The sequence below is a fragment of the Diadema antillarum genome, unplaced genomic scaffold (genome assembly GCF_040938485.1).
Source record: "Diadema antillarum isolate AM-2024a unplaced genomic scaffold, OU_Dant_1.0 seq00000775_RagTag, whole genome shotgun sequence".
Classification (NCBI taxonomy): Eukaryota; Metazoa; Echinodermata; class Echinoidea; order Diadematoida; family Diadematidae; genus Diadema; species Diadema antillarum.
In genome coordinates, this window is record NW_027271664.1 from 1,120,111 (window position 1) to 1,144,381 (window position 24,271).

The 24,271-nt window shown below is 38.2% G+C and overlaps 2 protein-coding genes across 2 annotated transcripts in view; both read left to right on the forward strand.

Moving 5' to 3' along the window:
• Nucleotides 1-1,062: 1,062 nt before the first annotated feature.
• Nucleotides 1,063-24,271, forward strand: part of LOC139738929 (NACHT, LRR and PYD domains-containing protein 3-like) — a 230,446-nt gene continuing 207,237 nt past the window's right edge. Inside the window, exon 1 of the mRNA XM_071649555.1 lies at nucleotides 1,063-3,653. Within this exon, the coding sequence (XP_071505656.1) occupies nucleotides 1,121-2,635 (1,515 nt within the window). The 5' untranslated portion in view covers nucleotides 1,063-1,120 and the 3' untranslated portion in view covers nucleotides 2,636-3,653. The remainder of the gene's footprint in view (nucleotides 3,654-24,271) is intronic.
• Nucleotides 5,450-11,999, forward strand: LOC139738937 (uncharacterized). The gene is made up of 2 exons (XM_071649561.1): nucleotides 5,450-8,208; nucleotides 11,867-11,999. The coding sequence occupies exons 1-2, from the start codon at nucleotides 5,450-5,452 to the stop codon at nucleotides 11,997-11,999; spliced, it is 2,892 nt and encodes a 963-aa protein (XP_071505662.1).

The window sequence follows — 24,271 nt, forward strand, 5'->3', positions numbered from 1 at the left end:
TTACTCTATGTCAAATAGAAGAAATGATACTATCTTTTCGTGATAGTGAAGTCTGTACTCTCATTGGACAATCACACTAACACCAACCACTGAATTCCGTATTACGTGATATGACGTCAATACACGTCATGATATTACACAGCTAGCTAGCTGCGCGTGTACGTATGCGCGCATAATCAGCTCACGAGACGTTACAAGTCAACATGGCTGACAGCCGGCGATTTCAACATCATTCACGAGAGGAAATCAACGAGAAGAAGGTTAGCACAACTTACACTTAAAAATATAAAATTGTTACCCCCTGCTTGTTCTTACGAAATACGCTAAATATCTACTGTCTGGTGCCATATTGCATTCCGACTCCGGCCTCATGGAATATGGCACCAGACCGTAGATATTTGCCCATATTTCATGAACAAGCAGGGGGTAACTAATACCATTCATGAAGGGTGAATGAATCAGACCACACATCAAAATTATACTAGTATATGCTTGGAATGATGTTGGCCTGAAAATCTGGTAGTAAAAAGAAGGACAACAAGAAAGGTGTTGAAAACAAGTTGTGCCCCTGATATACTGTATATGATGCTCATGTTGTTACTGATGATGATAATTTTTTCAGGATGTGGCTGGAATCACTGCTGGCGAAGACCAAACATAACAGAACGATTTCACGGGGAAGACGAATTAATGCCGAGTAAGAAAAATATGTTGATAATCACAATCTTATTCGTTGTCTTTGAAAAGTGCACTATTCCATTATGCACAGTGACTTTTATATTTTCAAGGTTATGAAACCTCATCTCTTTTAACTACATTCAATTTGTACAATAATACAATTGTACCATGTAACACGGTTATCAGAAAGAGCGATATACCACATCACAGGCCTTCTTTCTCTCTCTCTCTCTCTCTCTCTCTCTCTCTCTGTATACAGGTTATTCCTTCGTGTCTGTGGGTATCTATGTACACTCATATATTTATAATATTGATTTTATGATTTTGATTTTTTCTGTCGCTTTGGTTTCTCTTCTAAGAATCACCATCGCTTACAAAGGAACAAGTACAGCAATGCAAGGAAGAGCTGAAGAAGTATTACCGTGTGTCACGAAGCAAGGTCATGGTAGATCCACTCAACTTCATGGATCGTGTTGAATTGGATGATATTTATACGAATTTAAGTATAATAGACCAAAGTAGCAATCGTAAGACACCAATAACATACGACGATCTTCTGACAAACAATGCAAATGGAAATCCTTTAAAGCGACTTTTGATCCAGGGTGAGGGAGGTGTCGGTAAAACAACACTTTGCGCTAAGATTGCCTGGGACTGGTGCCAAGGACGGATTCTCCAAGACCTGGACATGGTGATCCTAATACCTCTTAGAGATATTAAGAACGCAGCAAGTATTGGTGGTATTGTCAAAACGTACCTCGCTCATTCAAATACGGCAACACAGAAGAAGATAGATGACTATATTTCAACGAATCTGAGTAGGATTCTCATTATCTTTGATGGTTTTGACGAGTTTGACGAAAAATTAAGTAAAACGAGCAGCAGTGAGGTCATTCGCATTCTAGGAACAGACCAATACAATCCATGCAAAGTCATTGTGACAACACGCCCTTGGAGGACAAATGAATTCATGATGGACAAGAGTCTTGCCGAAATTTACACTTTTCTAAACGTCGAAGGATTTAACAAGGAGAATTTATCAACTTATATTAGGAGGTACTTTCGGATTACAGAGAAGGACACTCTTGCTGAAAGCTTGATCAGTTTTATGCAGGAAAATGATGTCATCCGTTCAAACATGGCCCCGTTTCCTATTTACTGTGCAATGCTTTGCCTCCTGTGGAACGACTTCAGTGAAGAAAGACGAAGAGAAATGCAAAAATTGCGCACTTTCTCCCAGATTTTTGGAGAAATGATCTCTTTCCTGAAAGAACACTACGCATCAAAAAGTTGTGAAAATCTACAGAATCAGAACATTGTTGAACATTTAAAGGAAGCTGGTAGGGCAATTCAAGAAATAAGTGAGATAGCGTTCGATGGTTTATTTGACAGGAATCTTTCATTTCCTGAAGAACAATTCAGAGAGTGTCATGATGCCATGGTCACATGCTGCAGAGTGGGTGTTTTGACTGTAAAAAAAGATGTCATCACAAGGGGACGTCGGCGCGATGTCAACATTTCATCTTTGGTTACATCAACTGTTTCTTTTCCCCACAAACTGTTTCAAGAATACATTGCAGGGGTATACATAGAGTATTTATTCGACAATAACCGTGCTAAGTACGACAAGGTGAAAAACAAACTTCTTAGTCGACCTGAGGAGTTCCGCTACGTACTCTACTTCACGTCAGCTTCAGGGAATGAACTCGGCCTTGATATCATCAAAGGCTTGATAAACTGTCCCTTCGATAACTTTATATCTTATTCCCCCAATGACAATGAGAGTGATAAACGTGATTTCTGCGTTGACGTTGCGTTTGAATGTCATGCGGAGGAGGCAGCAAGGGCAGTGGGAGAACAATGGCATGAATACACACTAGACTATTCACCAGAACACTTAGTGTCAGGAGTGGTGTTCATGGTGCGCTATAACCAAGTGGTGAGTGACACAATTTGAATATTGATTTGAAATATGTCACAAAATATAATGTCGAACGAAAATAACATTCCTTGTGTGTGGGGTGTGTGTTTCCCCTGTGTGAATTTGAGTGCATAATCTACAACCTCAGCAGCTTTGTTAACATTCTTTTTAGACCTGGAACAGGCCCTATTATTTAGGAAAATCGTTTTTATATAACATTATGTGCAATTGTATTAACGTTTTAAGTATTATTGTTATGTAAAAATAATTGCCCTCCTCGCATGATACATTATGATGACTTAATGTAAAAGTTTAATCTGAATTGCCATGGCACTTATTTCATGTCTTGTTATCAATTAGAACGTTTGGTGGTAAATTGTATGAAACGTTTTTCGTCGTGGCTTTTAGAAAAAAAAAAATGTTATGAGCAGTCAAGCAAAATGTTCTTATTGCAACATAATTGGACTCCACGGAGTTTTAACGTCTACTGAAATGAGACCCTTTCCGAGAGTTGCAGTTGTCAAACTGCCCTTTGTAGTAGTCACCCAACCTTGCCTATAATAAAGACGCCGTGTATATTAAAGGGAGATGTCAAACTGAGTATCGTGTATAGTGTTTTGAACATACTGCTACTTAGGGCACCTAACACGAGTAGTGATGTAATGCAATCATATTCTTCGCCCCTCTACCTTTCTCATCAAACTGAAAATGCATTCTTTCCTTTCCGAGTTGTGATTAGTGAAATGACGATATGAATATAACCAGTATAGAATTATCCTTTTTATCCTCTCTGTGAGTTTCAAACCTCCAGTCAACTGCGAGTACTTTATCAACCTTATTCTTCTGAGAATAATTCATTTCCTCTACTGTCAATTCATGTTCGTTCTATCAGCAATCGCTAGATATGGACGAAATGAAGTGCGGAAGAACTGTGTCACGTGACTTGGCGGAAGGCATGTGCTCCAGCAGTTTACTCCGTAACGTATCGCTATGGCACTCACAATTTCACGTGGAATTCTACAAGATCTTCCGGGCAGAGGCTTCAAACTGTCTGGTAAGAACACTCATGTATTATCATGATCTACAACACATGTCTTTATGTACAGACTACAGATGAAGTGCTACTAAGATATATTTCAAATACATTAAATGGATGATAATAAGAAATGTAAAGAAACCAATCTTAGGTGCAAACAATGTTTCCTTGCAAAAATAAAAAAAAAATCTTCTCGAACAAAGAATCCAAGTTGCATCTGAAAACATCTTGATCATGTTATAGTAGGTGTTGCAATATATATATATATATATATATATATATATATATATATATATATTGTTATGGATACATGTGCATTGTACTATCATTTCTGGGCACTTGATTGTTCCGCGGAGGAATATGTAAATAAAGGAGTTCGACAAGATGACCGAGATCGACCAAACACCTTGTTTGAGAGTCTGGGTATTTTCGGTGGTTATGATGGTTCGTTAGGCCAAATTAACCTCCCGTAACAAATTGGGGGCACGTCACGAGAGTTCGGCAGGGTTTCTGCGGACTTAGGTGATTTGGTCGGGTTTGATATTATCCCAGGCATGCCAGGAGTGTTTTTTCGTTCTCGCTTGGCCGATGAATTTCGGTGAGTAGCGTGTGTAGCACTCTATGCTATGTCGTGGACATGGGCGATCGCGATACAGTTTACGTCGCGCAACTACGTATGTCGTTTGCATCGTGATTGTTACAGTGTACTGTATGTGAAGGTGTTACGATTTGAGAAGGCATGGTGCGTTTACGGCGTAGTGTGTGTACGTGTGTGTATGCACGGAGATGGACGCGGAGTGATATGGTATACATTTTGATGTAAATCGGTCGTCTTTCTGTGTCTGCGTGAGGGAAACTCACGTTCGTATTTCTTTCGGGATCGAAAGGGTTAATTTGGCACGTGCGTAGTGTTGAGGATGGTTTAATCTGGGTATACGCTGCTGTAGTGTCTGCGTGGAAACGTTGGTCAAACGTTGGTCGTTGGTCCCGTACGTGGTGGTTCGTGTGTGGTTCTGCATACGGGTTATTCTACGGCGGTTCGTATGTGGTTAAGCATACGGGTTATTCCACGACGGTTTGTACAGCTGTATGTGATTAGCATACAGGTGATTTCACGGTGGTTCGTGTGTGGTTTAGCACACGGGTTATTCCACGGTGGTTTGTATGTGGTTTAGCATACAGGTATTTCACGGTGGTTCGTGTGTGGTATAGCACACGGGTTATTCCACGGTGGTTTGTGTGTGGTTTAGCACACGGGTTATTCCCAGTCGGGTCGTGTGTGGTATAGCATACGGGTTATTGTTTATAGTGCGACTGGTTTTCTTCAATTGAAAAGGGTTTTTTTCAGCTGGCTGGCCGGTGAGAAGTCAGGTTTTCTTGTTGCACTATTAATTGTACATTACTGGTGCATAATGGAGAAAGATCAAGATTTTTCCATTGAGAAGTTTGTGGATTCACCCACAGTTGAGGAATTGCTAACCTTGAAAAAGGTTGATTTGTTGCGTGTTGCAGAAAACTACAAGGTTCCTGCTGTGAAGAGCACAATGAAAAAGTCAGAGATTACACAGCACACGATCAAATTTCTTGTAGATGAAGAAGTATTTCCCCTCCAGGCATTGCGTAGCATATCAGGTAGTCCCCCTGGTGATGTGCAAGGGAGTGTAGAAGTACGTCTGAAAGAGCTTGAACTTGAAAAAGCGAGAATTGAGTTAGAGAGAGAGAAGGTTTCTCTTGAAAGGGCTCGTCAAGTCGGTGAGAGAGAGTATGGTGTAAGCGTCAGTGGTGGGCATTTTGATATCGCCAAAAATGTCAGAATGGTCCCTGAGTTCGATGAAGGAGATGTGGATAGATATTTCCTGCATTTCGAACAGGTGGCGGATAGCATGGAGTGGCCGAAAGAAAAATGGCCTCATCTTTTGCAGACTAAGTTAAAGGGAAAGGCATGTGATGCTTATGCTTCACTGTCACGCGGAGAAGCTCAGGATTATGCAACAGTAAAAAAGGCAATTCTGAACGCGTACGCCTTGGTTCCTGAAGCGTACAGACAAAAATTCAGGAATAGTAGAAAACTGGAGTCACAGTCATTCAGAGAATTTGCAAAAGTGAAGGAAATTGCCTTCACTCGTTGGCTGCAATCAGTAGGCGTGGATACTGTTGATGATTTGCGGGAACTTGTGCTACTAGAGGAGTTTAAGAGTTCGCTACCTCAAGAGGTGCGTTCGCATATTGAGGAACGGAAAGTGAAAACTTTGTTGGTAGCTAGTACAGTGGCTGATGAGTATACTTTGTCCCATAGTCATGGAAACAGGTATGAAGGAAGCAAATATGCAGCTCCTAATCGTCTACGTGTTGGCAAGACAAATTCTAGCAGTAAGACAGAGGTGAAAGCTGGTCTAGTGGTAGAAAATGAGACTGACAAGAAAGGTAGGAACACTGAGAAGCCTATCGTGTGTTTCCATTGTAGGCAACCAGGGCATGTGAAGTCTAATTGTCCCATTCTGAACAAGAAAAAACAGGAAAAAGACAAAGAAAAGAAGTCTCATCCCAATGGATTGGTGAGTCGTTCAGTGGAATCGGCAGGTGATTGGTGTGAACAAGTTCAGAGTGTGATTAAGTCAGCTGATCAAGACAAGATTAAGTCTCAGTATGAACCATTCACTTCTGTAGGCTATGTGTCATTGGTAGGGTGTGATGAAGCCAGAAAGGTTACCATCCTGCGAGATACTGGTGCATCCCAGTCATTGATTCTCGACAGTGTCCTTCCTTTTGGGCAAACTTCGTCCACAGGCACAAGTGTACTGTTACAAGGAGTAGAAGGAGGTTACGTTGAAGCCCCTCTTCACACAGTCGATTTGCAGTCAGGCCTAGTTTCAGGAAGGGTGAGCCTTGGTGTTAGGAAGTCACTTCCAATGGATGGTGTAGCATTGATATTAGGCAATGATCTTGCAGGAGACAAAGTGACTATTCCAGTGGTCAGTGCAGTCCCTTTGGATAAAGAAGGAAATGAGACAGCTGCATTGGTTCAGGAATTCCCTGAAGTTTTCCCAGCTTGTGTAGTCACACGTTCCATGTCTAGAAAATCAGAGGAGTCTGAATTGAAGGCTAGTCCAGAGGATATGAGTCTAGAAGGGAGTTTCTTCTGTCGGTTAGATGATGTAGAAGCAAGTAGAACCGCAGCATCAAAATCACATCAGATAGTGGATGAGTCTCGGCCTGTAGATGAAACTGAGATTGGGTTGAACAAGAGCTCTTTGATTGATGCACAGAAGAATGATCCACAGTATGTTGAGAGAAGTGCAGGTGAGAGTGTGAAGCCAGTCATGTGTGTAGTAGGAGAAGAGTTGAATCACACAAGAGATGACCAATGTGCTGAACTAGAAAGGAAGTGTTCAAGTGTGAAGCTTAAGAACTCGGATGCACTTTGTGATCTTGACAGGAAAATGGTTCATTTGTCCCATGGTGAGAGAGATGATGTGAAACAGATCATTGCAGATTTTCCTGAGTTGTTTTCAGATGTTCCTGGTCGCACAAGTGTGGTGCAACATGATGTGGATGTGGGGGAGTCAGATCCCATCAAGCAGCACCCTTATCGTGCTAACCCAGAGAAGATGCAACATTTGCAGACTGAGGTGGAGTACATGTTAGAACATAACATTGTAGAGCCAAGCACTAGTGCATGGAGTTCACCATGTGTATTAGTTCCCAAGCCGGATGGCTCATATCGCTTTTGCACTGATTATAGGAAGGTGAATTCATGTACCAAATCGGACTGCTTCCCTGTTCCAAGAGTCGATGACTGCATCGATCGTATTGGAACAGCGAGCTATATTAGCAAGTTTGACCTACTGAAAGGTTACTGGCAGGTACCTTTGACACAGAGAGCAAAGGAGATTTCTGCGTTTGTAACTCCACAGGGCCTTTTTCAGTATACCGTGATGCCGTTTGGCATGAAAAACGCCCCGGCTACATTCCAACGCATGATGAATGAGTTGATTTGTGGATTGGATGGCTGTGAGGTATACATCGATGATGTGGTGGTTTACAGCGATTCTTGGGATGACCATGTGAGAACGGTGAGGGAGTTGTTCAAGCGGTTGTCAGCAGCCAGTCTCACAGTTAACTTGGTGAAAAGTGAGTTTGGACATAGTGAAGTGCAGTTTCTTGGTCACGTCGTTGGTCATGGTCGAGTTCGTCCCGCAGCGGCTAAAGTCCAAGCAGTCCAAGATGTCCCCGTTCCCAAGACGAGGAAGGAGCTGATGAGATTCATCGGCATGGCCGGATACTACCGTCGCTTCTGCCATAACTTCTCGGATGTTGTGGCACCCTTGACTGATCTCCTGCGGAAGAACGTGAAGTTCCAGTGGTCAGCCGCATGCCAATCTGCGTTTGACCAAGTGAAGGCAATCCTGTCGAGTGGTCCTGTGTTGGCAGCGCCGGACTTCACAAAAGGCTTCAGCCTAGCTGTCGATGCCAGCGATGTCGGAGCAGGCGCCGTGCTGATGCAAGCTGATGACGATGGAGTGGACAGACCAGTCTGCTACTTCTCAAAGAAATTCAACGCGCATCAGCGGAGGTATTCTACCGTTGAGAAGGAGACCCTAGCGTTAATTCTTTCGCTCGGCCATTTTGATGTCTACGTGGGCAGCACAACTCAACCCGTTGTTGTGTGGACTGATCACAACCCACTGACATTCGTCAACAGAATGAGAAACAAAAACCAGAGACTGATGCGATGGAGTTTAATCCTACAGGAGTATAACCTTGACATTAGGCACATTCGCGGAAAGGAAAACATTGTCGCGGACACACTTTCCCGTGCTTAATTGAGACATCTCGATATTTTGTATTGTTGCCAGATGCAACAATTGTGCAAATGTATTTTATGTTTGTGACACTTTAAACAGGTGTAATTCTGTTTTGCAAGTACACAGGAAAGTGTGTGTACATCATGTTTATGTATGTATTTTGCATACACTATAATTGTGATGCCAACAGCATGAATGGCACTTTAAGTGTGTAAATAACAACACTGAAGTATTTTTAGACATGTTTGTGTTAATAAGGAAACACAGCAAGCTATAATTGTGCTTGAGTCACTCTCCAAAAGAAGACATTATGAAGGCTGTTTTAAGTTACACTAGCCATCAACAGTTGTCAAGAATGTGAGTTGTTAGTAAAATGACTTCAAACAGGTAGTGTTGCTGTTTGTATAGAGAATTTTATGTATCGAGTAATGTAGGTACCGTTCAGGTATTTGAAGTTTTATACTTGTACATGTACAGGTATTGGTTAAATTTGTTGTGGCATACACCCTAAGTTTATTGGATGTTGCCTTTTGGATTTAATTAGCATGTATACTGTATTAGGTACAGAAATTATATAGTTATACATGTACATAGCTTTTGCTCATTGTTATAGTTCAATCATTGCCTTGGCGAAGGTGTCCAGTATTTCACAGTTGATCCAATATACCAACAGGCATGTACAATTGTATTTAAGCGAACTGTGTTATACAGGGATGTATACAGGTATACACACAGGTTATCATCGGGGATATCTCATTCAGGTTCATTTGATGCTTTGTTAGGTAGGTCATACTCTTGGTGTTTTGTATGTTGACAGGCAAGTTTTCAGAAACATAATTAGGGTATATGACATTTGTTGATATCTTGACATTTCAATAGATGCTGACACCACGTCTACAGGTATATGCAAGTCACATATCATGGAATATGATGTTTTGGTTTTAGGTTGTAATATGATTACAACAGTTGGATTATATGCAGTTGCTTGTGGAAGAGATGACGTGTTTTATAATCGTTGTACACAGGTTAATCATTTGATAATGACAGTGTAAAAAATTGATTTATGTTGCATGTGTGTTCTAACGAGGAAACCACATGATTTTGGTACAAATGTATTGTTTGTGCTGTATGCATAACATGATTGCATAAAGGTTAAGGTGTTGAGAAAGTTAACATTGCAGTATTCAGTGTTGCACAACTACATGCAATTCCAGTATGCTGTAACTCACAAGCAGCAGTAACTCACGAGAGTGTAAGATTGGAACATGTTGAATGGTACTAAAGTCGTACATGTTTTATCACAGGTTGTGATGATGATATAGCCATAGCATACTTTGTTTATGTGTTTTTATAATGATGTAACCATGGTAAATTCATGGAGTTATAAGAGTGAATTGGAAGAGGAATGTACAATGCTGTTCCAAAATATTGTGCCAACGTACATAGAGTCCATTTGTGTTAAAACGTTAAATGCACTCTTTTAGGGGGGAAGTGTTATGGATACATGTGCATTGTACTATCATTTCTGGGCACTTGATTGTTCCGCGGAGGAATATGTAAATAAAGGAGTTCGACAAGATGACCGAGATCGACCAAACACCTTGTTTGAGAGTCTGGGTATTTTCGGTGGTTATGATGGTTCGTTAGGCCAAATTAACCTCCCGTAACAATATATATTTGTGACCATCATCACTGATTAAGAGGGAAAATCCTTAACCACTCACGAAGAACATAATGCGATCTAAATTATAGTATGCAAGTTTGAGTGAAATCAAGGTCAACTTGTATAGAATAAAAACATCGTTAAAAAATGTATGGAATGTTTCTAGATATGCATTTCACCGCAAAAGTGATGTTGAGGGCATCATTAATCAACACAAATCGATATGCATTTAAATTTCAGGGGCCCTTTAAGGTGAAGGATTATCCACATATTTGGCTGCAAGCTCTTCAACTCTCCCTCCCCCCCCCCCCAAAAAAAAAGCGCTCGAAGCATCGAGGTAAACTATGACTATGTAGTCACTTCCTGTAGACGCAAAAGGCAACACAGAAACAAGGCTGCAAATAATATATTATGGCCAATAGAAAGGCGCACCTGACATCCTTTTCAATGCCATCGTCTTTATCGTCAACTAAGCTTGTTATTAGAATTAATTAAGTGATATGTTGTTTTCCCATCTTCTTTGCGACCAACAACAATAAGCCCTCAACATATTCTTGTCCTCGCTATTCTGCTGAATATCTTTGCCAAGACAGACACGAAGTGGATACTATAAGATTAAATCTACTTTATTCATTTGCGTAACGAATGGCAATCATCCCGCAAAGTCAATGTAAACCAGGTAATTATATGCAGGGTTGTAGGGGAGGCTTTACAGGGATTTTCACTCAGTATAAAGCTGCTACAAAGATAATAATAATAATAAAAGGACATTTATATTGCGCAGCTACTATAATGATATACTCTACTGCGCATTACAAAATGACATGCATACAAGAAATTCAAACAGAAAATACACTACTTCAAGAGATGACTTTTTAACCTGGTCTTAAACTCATATTGTAACTGCTTGTCTTACAAACAAAGGGAGATTATTCCATAATTTTGGTGCAGCATACAAAATGCCCTGTCACCAAGAGTAACTTTTGATTTCCCCGATGGATATTTCAATAATGTTTGATCCCGTGAACTTCGAAGATGATAAAATGTTTGAAATGATGTTTTTAACTCTACAAGTTCCTGTATGTACACTGGTGCTGTACCATGAATAGCTCTATATACAATTAGCAGAGTTTTGAATATGATTCTCTGCTTTACAGGCAACCAATGTAATGCACGCAGTAATGGACGACAATGAGAAAAACGAGGAGAATTACAAACTAATCTAGCACATGCATTTTGCACCCTTTGTAATTTACCTAACTGATTATCAGGTAAACCATAAAATAAACTGTTACAATAATCCAATCTGCTTGTGACAAACGCATGGATGATTTTTTCAGTACTTTCCCGTGTCAAATGCTTCCGAATATGTGTCATATTAAACAAATGATAAAATGAATTTTTACATACTTCAGAGATATGTCTGTCAAAAGCTAGGCGTGAATCAAACCACACTCCCAGATTCCGTGCAGAATCAACAGGATAAATATCAACATCAATCACTTTTAGGCTTTCAGTGCGTAATTTTGAAACTTGCTGTTGAGTGCCACATATTACAAATTCGGTTTTCTTATCATTGAGTAGAAGATTGTTGGATAATAACCAATTGTGAAGATGCACAATACATCGCTCTATAATAGACACAGTATAATTTTCATCTGCTGCAGTAGGTGAAAAAGATATGTACAGCTGTGTATCATCCGCATAGGTATGACACATTACTTCTGGGAAATTGTGTTGGATTTCATGGAACAACCTACTAGCATACAAAGTAAAAAGAAGGGGACCCAGGCAGGAGCCTTGGGGCACACCCCAGGGTACATCAAACTCCTTGGACATACTGGAATCGACCTGAACCCTCTGTCTCCTATCATTCAAATAGGACTCAAACCATGACAATGCTCTGTTAGTTATTCCAAAATGTGTTTGGAGAACATTTACAAGAATGTCGTGTCTAATTAAATCAAAAGCTGCACTCATGTCCAGTAGAACCCAAAATACCACCTGTTGCTTATTCATTGCTAACAGCAAATCATTCTTCACCTTTAATAGGGCTGTTTCTGTGCTGTGGTTTTGTCTATATGCTGACTGCATTGGTGGTAGTTAATCATTGGTTACAAGATGTTGCTGAATTTGACCTGCTACTGCTGCTTCAACCAGTTTGGACACATATTGCAAATTACTAACAGGTCTACAATTTGAAAACTGTAAATCTGCACCGGGCTTTTTCAGTAATGGTCTAACTATTGCCAACTTCCAATTCCTGTGAAAGTGTCCACTTGTCAGAGACAGGTTGATAATTTTTGTAAGAACTGGCAATAAAATATCAATGTTCCTTACAACCAGCTTTGTGGGTATTGGATCCAATATACATGTCTTCTTGTTTAACTTCAGAACCAACTTTTGCACATCATGTGCACATAACGGAGAAAACTGTGACAACTTATTTTGAACTTCTGAATAAGAGGATTGGTTGGGGAATCCATCTGCTCTTTTTGACTGAATGTCTTCACACATTTTCACTACTTTCTGCTCAAAATACATACCCAACTCATTTACAAAATTTTCAGTATCAATGTGTGGTGGTAAATCAACTATGGACTTCTTCATATTTAACAAAGACTTTGCAATATGAAACAACTTTTTCTGATCAGCAGCATTCTCAGTTATACATTCATTATAATAATCTTGTCTAGCACGATTCATTAAAGACAAAGTCATATTCCGTATACTCTTATAATCATCATGATCACACTTGTTGCGGCTCTTCATCCACTTCTTTTCTGCTTTACGTCTCTTTCGTTTCATTTGCCGAATATCTTCATTGAACCAAGGTGTTTTGGGCCTCTCACTCACATAATTATTTTGTTACAAGTGGTGCACGTTTGTCAAGAACAGATGTCAAAGAGTTTTCATACAATAAGACCAATTCATCTAAATCATCACACATGCAAGTACTGAGATCGCTTGCTCTCAAATCATTCTGAAAAGTGTCAAAATCAATTGATGCAATCTTACGACACATAACTTTCTTTACTTTTACTGATGGTTTTTGTGTTCTCAAATGACACATGACTGACATATGATCGGAAACCAATGAATCAGCCCAAGGCTTTCCAACAACTATGTCATCTGAACTTCTACTGATGATAAGATCTAAAGTATGACCATGAGTATGAGTACTGACATCTACATGTTGTATACAGCTAACAGACTCAAGCAATTCTCGGAGAGCTATCGCATCCAAATTATCATTCACATCAACATGAACATTAAAATCACCTGTTACTATAAGAGGGATTTTACAAAAGAGGTGTGGTTGCAGAAACTCACTGAACTCATGCAAGAAAACTCCAAATGAAATTCGGTGTTGTTCAGAATAAGGTGGTCTGTACAAATTGATAATTCTAAACTGAAAAGAGTTGATAGTGATATTATGCACACTGAATTCGAATGATTGTTTTTCACCGTCATCTACTTTCTTAACGTGCAAACAATCTCTATACATCAATGCTGTACCACCTCCCCGACGGCCTGTTCTAGGCCTATGACTGAATTTGTAACCGGTAGGAACAACATCACCAATAACAGCCGAATCTTTGTCGGTGAGCCAAGTTTCTGTGAAAGCATACAAATCTGCCTAACTATCACATATATAATCAAACACTGCGATTGACTTATTGCGCAGGGAACGCACATTGAGAGAGCAAAGCTTGAAATAACTTCCAAAAAAAAAGACTGGGGAATAATCTTAGATTACTCAATTGCCTATTTCTTTTATGATGCTTGACACATCGTCTTGATGAAGTGATAACAGAGATTGGAGTATCTTTGGGAAGATTACATGTAAGTTGAGCAGCAGGATGTGTGATGTTAGCGTTACTGCTGGAAGAACATACACTTGGACTAGGAGCTGTACTCCGTTGGTGGCGCCAACTTCTGGTTTTTACCCCACCTCGCTTGCTTCGCCTTGTGGGTTTTATGCAATTCAATCCAAGTGTCTTGATTGTAGCATACACATGTTTAGGCAGGAGATAATTACTTCCATACTGCAGCTCCAATAAATCTTGCGAAGTATATTGTGATTGACATAATGACTTGCATGTTGATTCCCTGTTGAATTCACGCTCATCCGGACCTGGGTTAGGGTGTACATCACCATCCCTCAGCAGCTGACATTGGAAGGTCGCTGACCCGTTCACATAGTAGGCAATTCTTCTTTGAAGAAACTGTTTCCTTGTGAATGGCTGCTGCACAATGTGATGCAAGGATGGGAAATTAGCACATTCCCCTTCCACATTCAGCAAGGCTAAAATGCCAAGGGTAGCAACCAAAACAGGATGAATGGGACTCATTGTCAGAAGACCAGACTGATGCTTTTATTCCACAGGTGCTGGTGTTGTAGGTCCAAACAATGCATGGCCAGGTACTGAAGGAGCTGTTGCAGGTTCTGCAGCTAAACATGGCTCCAGCACACACTCAAAGAAACTGACGTGGTTCACAAATAAAATTTCTTCAAAATTCTCTTCCATTTAATGCAGATATGTCCTCTAATAAGTCCTGCCGAATCTCTGAGCTTAGTTCTTCAGGATGGTACAACTTTGAAACAAAGACCAGGTCAATAAATCACTCAAGATCAATGCTGAATGGAGAGCACAGAGGAGAGCTGCATTATGCGCTCGATCCATGCTCAAAGATGGGGAGGAAGGAAGGCTTCTAGATCGGCATCCGGGGACATGTAGGCAAAGGTACCGCCTCATGTAAGAGTGCCACACAAAGTTGACAATTACATTCGAAACGCCTGACATATATTCAGGCATAACATTACATAGCGACGAATGAACCCCATGATGATTGTGCACATAATTATATAGGCGATTGTTTACTATCATGATTAGGACATTGATGTTCTACTACAATGAGAAGTTATATCAGAAACCGAATGGATTATGACGTGCAGTGAGTATTTCTTGGGGCAATCATGCATTGGTAAATACCTCTTGTCGAAATGGAAACTAAATCCTAGCCTCGCCACTGTGTCCGTGTAGAAGTGAATGAGTGAAAAATATCCTCCCACCCCCAGTTACCCCAAATGAAAGGCAGAGTTCAAAGCCTGACGTTAATGACGAACGATAAAGTCAATATTAAACCAATGGGCGTTTATAAGGCAATCCAGGGATAAGACAATATGCACAAAGTGTCCGTTTTGGAACTAAGTCATTTGGCAAATAGTAATAAAAATGACTTTCGTATGGGGGACTTTGATAAAAAAAAAGAAATGTAAAAGCAATCACCTTTTATCATTTGTTTTTGTTTTTGTTTTTGTTTTATTTATTTTCCGTATAAAAACAACAACAAAACAATAATCGTACAGTCAACAGAATGATTTTTTAAAATACGGCTGGATTGCCCTACTCAGCTGTGCCTACACGATACAGCTGTTCTACCGAAGGGTCCAGGAATAGAGTGAATTATAAATGCAATAGAAAACATTGAATGCGAAAAAACAAAAACTCCCAATCAAAAAAAACAAAAACAAACAGACATTAGTATAACTTTACAACAATTTCTAAAAAGAAGGGAGCAAGAATTAGGCCTAAGTACCTCCCCAACCTCCCACCCTATTTTGTAAGCTTGATATTTATCTTAATATGAACATTATGAAAAGGGAATACAAATTACAGGTACAAGTCTACAGTGTATTTCAGGCCACATTTAAATCAAAGGTATTTCAGAATAACAATCATTTTATTAAAACTAGTTACACTCAAACAGCCCTTGGGCTCTGAAGGTAATTCATTATAACTGAAAGCTCCTCTGTACGAAGACATTCTCCGACAATATTCGGTCCTGGGTTTTGGCAGTGAGAGGGTACCATTTGAGCGGAGAGAGTAATTTCGGGACATGAAGTTAAATGATTCTTTAAGATATGGGGCACTGTAGTCATGGAGACATTTGGAAACCATGGAATTTAAATGCTTTTTGCGCCTTACGTTTAAAAAATCCCAGTTTAGAATATGATGAATTTCATGGTTTGATACGTGCTTATATGGATTTATCCCAAGAATTATCCTACCCGCCCTATTTTGTAACTTTTCTATTTGCGAAGTATAATTTCAGCGAGGCTAAGTCATACATTAAATCGGCATAATCAAACAGAGGGAGTATAAGAAAATTATATGATAGTTTTAAGCATGTTTCATTCACAATATGACGAAGTCGACTAAAATATTTTACAAGTTTACCAGCTTTACCAAGTAATGTATTGATGTGAACATCCCACTTTAATTGCTGGTCAAGTGTAACTCCAAGGTACTTAACTGTTTCTTTGTGTTTGATCGCCTGCCCGCATAACTTCATGCGAAGGGCATTGCGGCGTGATAATAAAGAGCGAGAACCAAAAAAAAAAAAAAAAAAAAAAAAACCTCAGTCTTTTGGAGATTTAGACTAAGTTTGTTAACGCACATCCAATCATGATATTCTTTTAAGATCGTTGTTTAGAACGTTTTCAATGTGGATAGGGTCATTATGTGACAAGTGAATGCGACAATTCTTTCCTTGACTGACAATGTCATAAATATAAATCACAAGGAGAACTGGCCCCAGGATAGAGCACTGTGGGACACCGTGGAGTATATCTGAAAAATTTGCCATAGAAGAATTTAAAAGTGTTCCGACTTTTCGATTTGTTACATAGCTTCTAAACCAAGCAAGACAAGCGTCAGAAAAAACCCCATTCGCTTTAGCTTTTGCAACATAATGAAAGGATCCACCGTATCGAACGCTTTCTTCAAATCAATAAAGATTGACACTGTGTAAAGACCTCTGTCGATGGCGACCAAAAAGTCATCCGTGACTTTTAGCAAAGCAGTGGTGGTAGAATGTTTCTCTCGAAAGCCTGACTGTGCTGTAGATAGCAGATCGTTTGTCTTTAAATAACTTGTAAGCTGCTTTTGTACTATATGTTCAAGACCTTTTGAAACACAGGGTAAAATCGCAATGGGGCGATAATTTGTAGGACAAGATTTATCACCTGACTTGAATACAGGAATGAGTTTGGTCATTTTCCACTGAATGGAGTTGATTGATTGATTTTATTTCTAAACTTCTTTGTCATATATAAATGAAATACAAAGTCAATTGAAAACACTAATTGAATACAGTGTAATCTGAATCTTACAGTTAAAACAAATGACTAATTCAAATATTTTACTTTTTCCCCTTACACGATGCAAAATAGAAATAAACAAACTATATTTTGTGCATACATTTATGCAAACATACGTTACAGTATATTAATTGCTCAAAAACAAATTATGCAATTATTTTTGATGCACAGAATTCAGGAGACCATTATCATAAGCAAACGCTTGACGAGGACAATAGCCTCAGAAATTACTGTCTATGTAGAATACAACATTAAGAATATAACATATAAATTACAACCTCCTGAGTGGCGATAAAGAGAAAGAAAGAGAAGAATGAGGGGACAAACTGCAGTGATGCATTGTGCAAGATGTGAAGTGTTTGAAAAAAAAAATTTATATGCGTTCTTTTCTGATGCTTTAGGAACGATAGCTTGTGCGTTTACATGGTAGCATTATCATTATAAGAACGTGTACTATCAGGAAAAAAGAAATAACAACGGATATGTTCAGCGGATTCTCTGACTCCAAAATCAAATTTGGAAAAATTGATGCTCTTGGGATATCAATGTGAAAAACCTCATTTTTAGAGAACAACAAACACTGTCAGCAGCAACTCGATACCATAGCACAACAGAAAGATGAGAGCGGGGAGAAATATTTTTCTTTTTATCTCATCGTAAAATATATCGTCGATGTTCCACACGTTTTTCAATTATGCAAAAGAAGAGCAAATTACAAGTAAGTAAGCGTCTTTATGCAAAGGTCGATACAAGTGTGATATCTTTTATTCGTAGTATTTCCAATCTCTTGTTTTGATAGCCATTTGCTGGTTAAGTATCTCGCCATCAAGTAAAATGGTATTTTAAGTTGTAATTAACTACAGTCAAACCTGTCTTAGCGGCCAACTATTTATGGCGACCACCTGCTTTATAGCGGCCACTGAAAAATCCCCCGCACGAAATTTCTTTATCAGAGCCTTTATATAGCCGTCACCTGCCTAACGCGACCAGTGACCACAAAAAAAAAAAAAAAAAATAGTTGAACCGTTGAATCAGCCATGAATATACGCTTTCTTGTTCATTGCGTATTATAGTCTAGTGGGATTTGGGGAAAATATGAATGTTAGAGGTATTTTTTAGTAAAAGTTGGGAACCGGTCTATTTTGTATAATTCAAGTACGCTGAATCCAAAAATTCCGGTTCCCAAGCGGAATTTTGAGTCTAAGACCATCTAATTTGCATAAACAGAATGGCCGCCAATTCATTGCTTTTTAAGGTGTTTCGATGATCTAATATTCATAAAATCTCCCTAGACATACAGAAATAGTAATAATTTCAGAAATTAAGGTGCAAAGACAATAGCTAGGTCATCATTTGTTCATAACTTTCACTTATATATGCAAATTAAGAAGTGAAATATGCAAATTAGGAGTTGCCGCTGATACAGTAATGCATTACCGCATATATATGCACATGTATAGTACTTACGCGTTCACTTCTGTTTTTGATCATTTTAACAAGTTCCCGGAAAAACAAAAAGTACTTTGTGTCGCCGGAGTCGAATCAAAATAAATCAATTCAAAAGAATTCAATCAATTCAAAAGAACTGAATTACACTTATGCAAATATCTATGCAAATTGGTATACAAGAGGATACATAGTAGATTCTAGATTCTACAACGCATTGCTGCAATATATGGATCTGAATCACAATTCTGAAGGTAGTTATCATTGTATCAAGACCGGTTCACGATTCCTAGTGTGCTAAAGAGATACGAGAACCAACCTTATGTATTAAAACAAAACATGCATCTCATTTGCATAATACATTATGCAAATATTTTTCCATTTTCTCAACATATTTTCCCCTAAAACAAAGTTTTGCTATTAAAATGTACCTTGGCGTAGTGAAAAATAAAGATATGATATCGGTCAAACAAAGTGTACATGGTGTCATCTGAGTCCGAGGAAAGTCAAGTACTGGAATCAATCAATTCAGAATTTAAAAAAAAAATGAATAACAATATTTGTAATAACGTATGTAAATTGGTATGCAAGAGGCTTTACTACGACAGGCTTTGAGATTCTACAACACATTGCCACGATATATGAATCTGAATCATTATAGTTATAATGTCAAGACGTAAGTTGATGATTCTTTTGTGATAAAGGAGATACAAGAAAAAAACACAGTTATTAGAAATACCCTAATAATCTAATTTGCATATAAATTATACAAATAGTTGCCATTTCTATGGATATTTTCCCTAAAACAAAGTCTTGCTATCAAAATGTACCTTGGCGTACTAAAATACAGCTAAGATATCGGGCAAACACGTTGCACATAATGATGTCGTCAGAGTCCGAAGTAAATCAAGTACTGGAATCAATCAATAAAGGAGAACTGAATGACACTAAAATGAAATATGTTTGCAAATTGATATTAAAGAGGCCGTAGACAAGGCAGGTTTCGAGATTCTTCAACGCACTGCCGCAATATATGAATATGTTTCATAACAGTTATAACAATATCAAAACCTGTTAATGATTCCTGGTGTGATTAAGAGATGCAAAAATGAACTGCAACTACTAAACAACACATATCTGTTATCTCATTTGCATAATAAATCATGCAAATATTCACCCATGTTCTATACATATTTGCCACCAAAACAAGATCTTGCCATCAAAGTTATCGAGCAATCACATCACTATACATTACTCTATGGATTAGTGCAAGGTCGCTTTATCCACCCTGTACTTTGTCGTTTTCATTGGATAGATTGGTTTATTATTTTCAATCTGATGAATTTAAAATCAAGTGGCAACTTTCATAAATCTCGTCATAATTTATTGGGTTTCTTTATCTATCTCTTCACCCACTCTGCATTCTCAAGCAAAAAACAATGTAAGAAAAATCCTAGTATCTCAGACAGTGTCGGAAACACAAACGAAGGATGAACTTTGTATTATTGTAGTCATCAACACCTTTATATTTTGGCTGAAAAGAAACATAATCTGAGTTAAAAAGTCTATTTCTCAATCGAGCTAAATTGATCCACATTCATGCAAGGTTTGCATTTGGTTTGTTTGGATTGGAGCTAGATATATCAGTTGTACAGGCTGTAGACCAGATCAAAACGTTCCCATCCATTGTCTACTGGTGAAGAAAGATCAGGTCTGGCACAGTGAGCAGGATTTTCTTCCTTTTTTATCTTTTTTTTTAAATACTGGAGTATTGTCGTTGGACTGCTTCTCGAGCGTTCAGTATACTTTTGTCGGTAAAATGGCGGAACATACTTTGTGCCAAACGAGCTTGTGTGATGCATCTTTTGAATCGAATATAAGTTTATTCTTATAAAGACGACTGATAACAACCATGTTCTTGGAATCCTTTAGTTTTCTTCTCGTACAAGCAGCATCCTTGATAATTGTGAGTCATTGGTCACTTGCTTTAATAAGAGTGCTACTGTCAGTATCAGTCTGGCAGAAAAAGCACAACTCCAGTATCTACGTAAGAAGGCCTCTTTAAGGTAGCTATCGGATCGATGTTATCTCTCAAGGGAACAAAAGTAACTTCATGTTCGCAAGGTGGTGGAAAACCCAGGTCTTCCATGAAAAGATCCATATCCTAATTCTTGGACAGAAATTCAAGTGACAATGTGGGTATTCAAAAACTATACTTGATGAAGCATATAATGAGAGGCAAAATGGCGACCATTTACGTCTGATATGAAGTGGAATCTTCTGTATGTATGGTTTCTAATGAGTATTCATTATTCCTCAGTTCTTACAATCCACTGGCCCTTAAAGCTATAGAGGCTTATTTGCTAAGAATGTCATTTCTATGATCTGAATCACACCTGGTTAGATGTATCAGAAGTCAGACAGACAAGGGAGCGTGGCGTCGTCAAGTTAAGAATAAATTGAAATGCATCATACTTGGTGGTTATCACTGGCGGCATGTTATCCAAGTATACTGAAAACAAAAACAAAAAGGAACAGGAAGGTGTAAACCCCTTATTTCGCAGATTGCACTGGCCGATGCAATTTCAGAGTTCGAACTGTCTTCATTTCATTTCATTTCTTTATTGTCCAAATTATGTATAAAAACATGGCATGGAAATTTGATTTTGTCACACATTCATAAACACATATTGACAACAGATAAATAGCAAATAATATTACATTACATATAAAACAACAAGTGAATACTAAAAAAATACAGGGAACCAAACATACATCACAACATTGACTAGCATCATGTGTTTAACGTGCAGAGGGGGAAAAATAAATATATTTGTGTACATACACAGAAAACTATGGAAAAATCAATTGCCGCAAAAAGTTGTATAACCACAAATTCTGAAACACCTTACTTTACACAGACCACTCCAAATATCATAATCCATAAATTACAACACATATTGCACATATTCCTTACACCCCCCCCCCATACACACAGCTAAAATCTGCTTCGTTTCACTGAATCCCTAACACGCCCGATGTGCACAATCAGACAACTATTGCACATTAATCTTAATTCACTTAGAAGTTGTTCTATTCAAATAATTGCAAACAATAACATTCTTGTGTGTTTTTGATAATGCACAAAATACCCCCCCCCCTGCCGTCATACACCAAACCAGCTACAGCTCTCCCTTCACTTTATACAAAAATCAGCGGTTGTTATTACACATCCTGATTGCGTATGGAACAAAGGAGTCTGCATATCGATTTGTACGACATTTCAGAGACCGTAGTCTTCTGCCTGATCGTAGGAATTCAAAATAATCATGTAGCGGGTGATTCTCGTTTAACATAATAGCATCTGCCATATTGGCGATCCGATCTGTACATTCCTTTGTAAGGTCGTAACTTTCCCCAGTGATTTTGCTAGCCTGGTTGACTAAGTTACATTCTTGTAACAGATGTAGAAGGATCAAATATAGGTGGATGTGTGCCACACGTCTTTTTTTTTGTCCATTTCTTCTCCCTCACTGCTATTCTAACATCGTTATTTAAGTTTATCATGATAAAGCGCGGTCAGAGTGGCAAAAGATCGCAAAGTTTAAGATCGCGAAGTCTTCACGATCTTTAGGTGTCCGGTCACACTGGCAAGAGATCGAGAAGTTTGGAGAGGACAGCATTATAAAATGAAATATCTCTAGCTGTAGTGGGAAGTTTCGCGGAAAGTTTGCAGTCACACGCACTTGAAAAACTTCAAGATCTTAAAGATTGCGATCTGAAACTTGTCGATAATTTGCCATTTTGGCCGCTCCTTTTGAGATCTTGGAGATCGCGATCTTAAACTTCTTGATCTTTCGCCGGTGTGTGATCGCGGCTATTCTACAAACTTAACTTTCCAATGGATCCTTCTCCAGTTTTATATATATATATATATATATATATATATATATATATATATATATATAATTTCATCTAACGGACTTGCAACATAATTTTGTTTATTCATTGGGGCATCAGTAATGTTTGTTGTGAAATTAAAGGTATTTTTCGCTGTCTTGCAAAAAAAAAAACGCTTCATAAGAGAAAATAGAATAAAACCACCTATCCCATTTCAACCTATAGACGTATGTTTGCTATATATAATCATATGTAATCATTTATATATTATCATATATATATGATAACCATGCTCTGGTTAACTGGGAAATAGAATTTCCGTGCTAATGCTACAGATTTGCATATTGGAACAATACAGTAATGGCTGTCGCATAATGAATAAAATGGCATTGCTCGATGACATTCCCCCCCCCCCCACCCATAAAAAATGGAGTTATGATCCGTGTAGAGAGAGTTTTCATCAATTCGTTTTGCGATTATCGATGTACTAAAAATATTTTCATGATATTAACAATTTTATGGCAATATTGCAGCTATTTTGTATGTATTATGCAAATTAGATGTAAAAGTTCATTCGCTCGAAAAAGACCCGTTTTTTGTTTTGTTTTGTTTTTGTTTTTTGGTTTGTTTTTTTTTGCCCTAGCGCTATTATTTTTGGTGAAGAATCGGGTTCCTAACTTGAATTCTTTTTAAAAATCCAAATGGACCATTTTAGAGGATTTGAACAATAAAATTCTACCAGGGTATATAGGCTATTGAATGAACTGCACGCGCATAAAACTCATGAAGCCTAAATATAATTTGCATACCAATTACAATACATGTATTTGCATTTATTTTGATACCACTGAGAAGGGATTCTGATTTCATCTAACCCTCCAAACCTTCAAGTGTATATATATATATATATATATATATATATATAGTGTTCTTAACTTCCCTCTCAAGAAAAAATATGTAAAAAATCTTCTAGTGTTAATATATATCTGCATATTTCAGTACTAATTTGCATAATTATGAAAGAAAAATATTATTTACCACCTGAGAAACGTTCGTCCCTCAAGTTCCTAATTCCTGTCTATGTATACATAGATATCAAATCACTTTTTTTTCCAGCTCGTTTACACACACACACACACACACACACACACACAAATCTAGAAAATGCGTGTCTGAACTTCACAATTTCTGTGGCTGGGCAGCCATTTTGTTTATGCAAATTAGATGGTCAAGATCGGTAAATTTTGCTTGGGAACCGGAGTTTTCCTAACCCTCAAAACCTTAAAGTTTACATCTTTAGTGTTTAACTTGCCTCTCAAGAAAAACATTGTAACAATTACTCTTCCAGTGTTAATATATATTTATCTGCATATTTCAGTACTAATTTGCATAATTATGAATAGAATATACTATTTACCATCTGAGAAACGTTTATCCTCAAATTGCTACTTCTATTATATGTACAAAATATTAAATCCCTTTTTTTTTCCAGCTCGTATGCAAATAATTTCTAGAAAATCCGTGTCCGAAACTGACAATTTCTGTGGCTGGGCAGCCATTTTGTTTATGCAAATTAGATGGTCAAGATCAGTAAATTTCGCTTGGGAACCGGAGTTTTCCTGACCCTCAAAACCTTAAAGTCTACATATTTAGT

Bases quoted from the DNA above. Each gene is read 5' to 3' on its own strand.
- LOC139738937 (XM_071649561.1), top strand. From the start codon at position 5,450: ATGGTCCCTGAGTTCGATGAAGGAGATGTGGATAGATATTTCCTGCAT. The intron at 8,209-11,866 runs GTATTCTACCGT...ACAACCTACTAG, and splicing joins TTCAACGCGCATCAGCGGAG to CATACAAAGTAAAAAGAAGG.